The 7311-nt window shown below is 30.9% G+C and overlaps 1 protein-coding gene across 2 annotated transcripts; it reads left to right on the forward strand.

The window, feature by feature from the left end:
• Positions 1 to 3500: 3500 nt before the first annotated feature.
• On the forward strand, positions 3501 to 6385 carry LOC104238424 (UPF0481 protein At3g47200-like). Of its 2 annotated transcripts, none has more exons than XM_009792770.1 (2): positions 3501 to 3608; positions 4867 to 6385. In XM_009792770.1, the coding sequence occupies exon 2, from the start codon at positions 4886 to 4888 to the stop codon at positions 6257 to 6259; it is 1374 nt and encodes a 457-aa protein (XP_009791072.1). In that variant the 5' UTR covers positions 3501 to 3608; positions 4867 to 4885; the 3' UTR covers positions 6260 to 6385. The 2 variants fall into 2 exon arrangements, with proteins under 2 accessions (XP_009791072.1, XP_009791073.1); XM_009792771.2 differs by having other exon boundaries at positions 3503 to 3608; positions 4871 to 6385.
• Positions 6386 to 7311: the final 926 nt, after the last annotated feature.

Here is a 7311-nt window from a genome sequence, read left to right on the forward strand (position 1 = left end):
TTAGTTCTTCTTATTCTAACCATTAGGAAAGTCTTTTTATTAATCTTTGACCTTTGATGAAGGCAACCTAGATCACTTTTTTCATAGTATTTTGACGCGTTGAAGTTCCTTTAATGACAAGGTCAGATATGAGATGATTTACTGGTAGAGGTGTACATAGGTAGGGGCGGATTCACGCTTGTCGAAGCGGTGTCACGCGACACCGTTTCGTCAGAAAATTTTACTCAATATATATATTAATACTATACGGAAATGGATAAGTAGGAAAAAATGACACCACTTGATATAAATTGTATCTTGGTGTGTTGGTTAGGTGCTTGATTTTCCTCTAAGAAGTCAAAGGTTCAAACCTCAATTAGAACATTTTTCTTTTGCAAATATTTGACAGAGCCTTCGTGGTTAAAAATTATGATGAAGTAGAATTGAACTCGGGATCTTTTTCAATTTAAGGCTCAACAAAACCAATAGACTATGGCTATTTCTTGTTTAAAAATATGATACATAAAGTTGTATTCCAATTCTTCTATAAATTTCGACACCGCTTACAAAATTTTCTGCGTACGTCCCTGTACATAGGTTGGGTTGGTTCAGATTTTATAATTACCAAACCAAACCAATTGTGTTGGGTTATTAAATCTAAAGACCAAACCAAACTAATAAAACTCAGGTTTTTCAATCTCGGTTTTTCTCATTATTCAGATATTTTGTTTTTTTTTCCGGTAAAATCTTCGTAGAACAAAACATATAACTTGTGCTCAAAATATTTTTTTAATTCTAGTAAGATACAACTATATAAAGTATTTTCCAAAAAAATAATACAAATATGGGATGTGTCATGGCATTATCCTAAAATATTCAACAATAAAGACAATAAAATTATGTAATATAAGTATTGCTAATTAAAAAACCATAATTAAAATAAACATAATCTAAAAGTACTGAGCCATGTTAAAATAAGTACACTAATAAGGGAGTATTAGTTACATGATTTAACGCTAAAGAAAAAATAAAAATAGGTTATGCATTTTTATCTAAATTATTGCAAAACAAAAAATAGATATTCAATACATTCCTGTTTGTAGTATTGAATTGAATGTCTTTTGTTAGCATTAATATTGATTTGATTTTAGTTTGAGCTTTTCTTAGCATTATTTAATTTACTAATATTAATGGCTATAAAACTTATTGGAACACTCAAAAGTTCTAAGTTCAACCTTGAAATAATACCTTAAAAGATAAAATTATAAAAAAATTTAAGAAATATTTATAAATTACATCACAATAAATATATTTATATATTAAATATATCTAAAATTTCTACCTATGTAATGTCGGGTTGGTTTGGTTTCGGTTTGACTTTCTTTAGTTAAAACCAAACCAAACCAATTATGGTCGGGTTTTTTTTCTAACACCAAACCACATCAAACCAAATCATAGTCGGATTTTTTTTCTCGGTTTGACTCGGATTATGTGGGTGCGGTTTGTCGGTTTCCTTTGTACACCTCTAGTGCAGGGGTATGAATAAACTCAAAAAATGACTGACAGTAAAATTAAGTAATTTCACATATTAAATACTATAACAAATTTGGACACCCTTTTCCTTTTAAAAGAAAAAGTAGAAAACATCATTGATGCACAATGATTTTCCATTGTGTACTCTTGTAGTGATGTAAACGGGTTTCGTCTTTTCTTTCCGGCGAAATACATAGACAGACACCTAAGGCAAGTGGATGATTTGACACTAAACTCCAAGTATAATAGTTAGTTAACTCGAATAATTTGGATAATACACAAACAAATTTAAAAAATTTTCTTTAAAAAAACCCAAAAAAACTCATTGATTCACAATGAATTTCCATTTTGCACTCTTGTTTTGTAGTACTGTGAACTGTTCTTTCATTTTCTTTGTGCCCTCTTCTCTCCTTCGTGGAACCATCGTTTGTATCTATCAAGAAATTTTCAGCTCTTTTGGATTATTGTGTGTGTGTCTCATTAGACTTAGCAGAACAAAAATCTAATTTTTGAAAAACCCATTTTGCCCCATTAATGAGACATGATTTGCATTTTAGAGTCAAGGGGTTTTCCTTAGTACCCAAAAATTTCCAATAAAAGTAACTTTTAATATTTTGAAAATATAGTTGAAGAATTAAATTATTAACTTAATTATAAACAAAACATTATTAGTTCTTCAGATGATATAGACTAATTTGTGATAACTAAATAGATTATTTAAGGCAAAATATATCTGGATCTTCTGAATTTGACGACTTTTATTTAGTGTACGTATGAACTCTATGTTAGCCTGATTACCCATCGAACTTGGCAGTTTGATAATATTGACCTGGAACCGGAAGACATTGATATGGCAAAGAGCATGAATGCATTCTCTTTTTGCGCATACGAGGGAAAAAAATTTGAAAAATTATCTTTCAAGTGGGATGTTTTCAACTATTAATTGCCACATAATGAAATACAATGATTTATTTATTTCAATGATGAATGAATTGTAATATTGCAAGGATGAACAATGCAGGAATTACTAATTTCTTTTTGGATGTTTACTTTCATGATATAATGCAAATTAGCGTACAATAAGTTAAAATTTGTTTAGTTTTTAAATAAACTATAAGTTTGTTCACTATTATGTCTTTTAGTTTTGTCACTTTAGTGTTTTTAATTTATGTATTATTAATAATACTCACATTCTCATGTCACATTCTGTTCAATATAAAATAATATAATTGATTTACCGCGAAATTACACAGAAGCATAGACCAAACTGTAGCAAGATTGACCAACAGAAAAATTATTCATCTTAAGGAGGACTTTTAAAAAATGCTACAATTATTAGTACTAATTAATAGCATGTTTGGTCAAGTTTTAAAAAAAAACTTATTTTGATAAATATTTTCCTCAAAAATATTTTTTTCAAAAGTACTTTTGTAGAGAAACAACTTGTGTTTAACTAATTAATTTAAAAAAACACTTATGAGAAGTAATTTACTTGGTCAAACTTTTAAAAAGTGCTTTTACGTGTATTTTTCTCAAAAATATTTTAAAAAAAATACTTTTAGGGAGAAACAATTTTTTCTGCCTCTCCAAAACTGATTTTGCTTCTACTCAAACATACTTTTTTATTCTCTCTAAAAACTTGGCTAAACATTTTAACTTTGAAAAAAAGTATACTATTAACTTTGAAAAAATTTGGCCAAACAGACTATAAATTTACCTAGTCTGTTCCCAAAAAAAAAATAAAAAAATAAAATTCTAATGCAATTTAACTTATGTTTTTTTAAAATGTTATGATATGCGTAAAATTATAAGTATTATAATTTTATAAACATACAACTGTCATGATATATTTAAAATCATAAATTTCAAAAGTCATTATTATAAATTGAAATGAGTATCTTTATTCTAGGTCAATGAGCTCATACGGTCCATTTGGTAATTGGCAATTAACTTTGTCGTAGTCCCACTCGCTCCCTTATATAATTAAGACAGTGAATAAGAATCCAATGTCACTCAAATTTTCATTTGTAGAGCAATTTCTTTGCATTCCAGTACTTGTCAACAAAAGGTATCCGGCCATCGGCTAAGTTTGTGAGGTAACTCTAGTTTTCCAATTTTATGATTCTATAGGGAGAAATTAAAAAATAGTCAGAGTTATAAGTGGTCATTTAAAAATAGCCACAATTTCAAAAGTAATCGAATTTTAGTTATTTTTCATCTAAAGACTAATCTGAACGAAAACGCTGTTCAAAATCCGGAAAATATTCCAGCATAATATACTGAAGTTCCAGCATAAGTATATTGGAACTCCAGTATATTATAATAGAGTTTCAGCATAAGTATACTGGAACTCCAGCATATTATAATGGATTTCCAGCATAAGTATACTGGAGTTCCAGTATAATATACCGGTCCAGTATAATATGCTGGAAGTTCATACACAGGTGCTCTAATCTTCGGTATATTATGCTGAAACTTTCCGCGTGTTGGAGTTCCAGCATAATATGCTGGAAGTTCATACACACCGATCTCCAGTATATTATGCTGGACCGGTATCTGTTGCAGTAAACTAGTGGCTATTTTTCAATGACTTTGCAAACACTGGCTATTTTTGAATGACCAGTCCGAAAACTGGCTAGCTCGTGCTATTTTTATGATTATATATTGTGTAACATTTACGTTTTCATGAGATCCTTTAGCTATATGGGACCCGAGTTGTGGTGGGATGGTAAGGATTATCACTAGAGGCGGAGCCACAATATTAGCTACGGGTTCAGCCGAATCCGGTAGCTTTGATTTAAATTATTTGTCTTAAGATTTTTATTAAATATGTACAAATGATTGATTTAGAACACAGTAACTTAAAAAGATTAGAATCTCGAACCCATAAGCTTGAAATCCTGGTTCCGTCTTTGATTATCGCCCTTAATCAGAAGTTTTAGATTTGAACATCGAGAAACTAAGAACTTCTTGGTAGGGACTTTACGCCCTTATTCAGCTTGTACGACTCGATATCGAATTAGTTGAACTAGTGAAATTTCAATACTGAATGGTTAAAAAAAAAAGAAAAGATACTTTGGGAAGCCTAAAAAGAAATAAAATGAAAAAGAAAACACCTTTTTGTGTAGATTAAACAAAAGAAAAAAGGAAAAAAGGTCTACTTTTTGCAAACTACATACTTCCTTTGTTTTTGTTTTATTTTATATGATATCCCAAAAAGAATGATTTCTTGTATATTTAGAAAAAAATTTAAATGTAGTCTTTTCGATTTATTGTTAGTGATATGATTTTCTACAACAAAAATATTATGACATGTGTTTTAAGACTAAAGTTTTACTCAAATTTCATGTTCAGTCAGACACTGTCGCATAAAATGGAAGACATTAGAATCACAATGGATGACGCTTCGAGTTTTCCTCAGATACTCAAAATTCCATTAGTCATGAGACTTGAGAACCAGAACAACGATGACTTTGATCCTAAAGTCGTTTCGTTGGGGCCTTACCATCATGGAAAGCCAGAGCTCAGTTTTGTTGAGGATTTCAAGCCTAAGTCTCTAGAAATGTTTATTACAGGCAGTGATAAGGACCAAGATTTCTTGCTCGAGAAGATTCTAGAGGAGATCGAGGTTGCTAAAAGTTGTTACATGGAAGAATTCACGAGGCAGTATAATGACAATGATTTTGCTCGAATGATGCTTCTCGATGCATGTTTTGTTCTAAACCTTATTGAGACCGAAACACAAGACTTGTCACTCTGCTGTTCTAAAGTTTACAATACTATATTGCATCTTGGTATTGGAGTTTTTTCCTTTATTGTCCGTGACATGTTTTTGCTTGAAAATCAAGTACCTTTTCAAGTTCTCAAACTCTTGTTCAAATTAAGATTTGGTAGAGATGGATTTGAAGAGATGTCGAAAAGCTATTGTTATAAAGTTCTTTTCGGCCAACACGAGCCCAAAAATAATGTGTCAATGGATCCACAACCTGCTCACCTTTTTGAACTTTTTCGAAGAGTGGTTATCAGTTGTAGTGATCAACATTATATCACGCATTCAAATGTTGATAGTAGCAACGAACAGAGAGCGACAACTAGAGAAATGGATCTTATATCAAAAGGCATGAATCATTGTGGATGTCTTGATGAGAAGGAAGAAGGTAACACAATAACAGAATCATCTCATGCATTTCATTCAGTAATGGAACTGAAATCAAAGGGCATCCATTTTATCCCTAGCGGGTTTGGCTCTTTGTTGGATGTAAAGTTAACATCACATTATTTCTACGCCAAACTCTCACTTCCATGTTGGTATATCTCAAAATATACTCGAGTATTTTTCCGAAACATGATAGCTTATGAGACCGGTCCAGGTAAATTTGACGATTTACTTGTATCTGCTTACATATATTTTATGAAAACCCTAATTATTTCACCTAATGATGCGAGAGAACTACGAAGGAAGAAGATTATATTCAACACATTGGGAAGTGATGAGGAAGTAGTACAAGTTTTCAAAGCATTAAACACTTATGAAGATGAGTATCCATATATTTACAAGGACGTTAAGGAAAAAATTGAACAACATTATAACAGCAAGTCACAAACTTGGATTGCTGAATTGTTAGATACTTATTTTAGGAGTCCTTGGTCTCTACTTGCTTTGGTTGCTGCTACTTCCCTTCTTTTCTTTACTATCCTCCAAACTTTCTTTGCATCTCCATTTCATTCTTATGCAAAAAAAAATTGATTTTACTTTATTTCATTATGTTGAATGAATTATCCTTCCATATATACATTTTCTCATGTATTACGTTGTTGTATTTTCCTATGATTGTTGACAACAATACTAATTTCAATATCCTCTTCAAGTTCACCCCTTTATTGTATATCTTGATTTTCTTGCCATCCAAATTTAGACATTAATTCTGTCTGGAATGAAAATGTGATCCCAAACCCATTTGACCTGTTCAACCCGCTCAAGATTGGGCTGATCATTGACCCGTCTATTTGTTGAACTCGACTTATTTTGACCCAACCCATATCAGCCGTCCAAGGTTGGGCTAATTTTATCCCAAATTAATCCATGAGTAACTTTGCTTTTTCACTAAATTTTAGCCCTGGTTGAATTTATCATTGTAGTTTCTCATGTGATCTTCTCTCATCTACTTTGATTTTCTCTACCGGTTTTATCCACTTGAAAATTCATGTAAAATAAAGTTGCTAGTTCAACTTTCTAATAAATTTTTTAATTTTACAGCTCGAGAGAAAGTTCCATATATAATCCTGTAAAGATAGATATATGGCTGGGAAGACATGATTAATTACCAAAGAATTATATGTTTGACTAGACAGGCATTACTAATCTTCTTGGGCAGACAAAGTGAATTATATATCCTTATCATGAAACCTAGTTATTCTTTGGATCTACTGATTACTTTCTCTGTTACAGTTATGTAAACTTATTTTTTTTTTGGTTTGTTCAAAAAAGAAAGATCTTTCTAAATTTGAAAACAATTTAGCTTAAACCTCTAATTTTATCTTTAACAAGAAGCTTTTATAACCACACAAATACTCTAGACCCATTTATGACTTGTTTAGGACCACAAATCCCAAAAGTATATAATTTTTTCTTAAACTTCGTGTCCAATCAAACAAATTCACGTCAATTGAAATGGAGGGAGTAACTCTATTTTCATGAGTATTCAAATTAAGAGAAATCAGTGGAAACGTACAACTAAAAGGGGTTTGAGGTAATAACTAGAATCATGTGAAGGTAATTAGGAAGAAAATAACAAGTAT

This window comes from Nicotiana sylvestris, chromosome 1 (genome assembly GCF_000393655.2).
Source record: "Nicotiana sylvestris chromosome 1, ASM39365v2, whole genome shotgun sequence".
Taxonomy (NCBI): Eukaryota; Viridiplantae; Streptophyta; class Magnoliopsida; order Solanales; family Solanaceae; genus Nicotiana; species Nicotiana sylvestris.

Coding starts and splice junctions, on each gene's coding strand:
- LOC104238424 (XM_009792770.1), top strand. CDS start 4,886: ATGGAAGACATTAGAATCACAATGGATGACGCTTCGAGTTTTCCTCAG.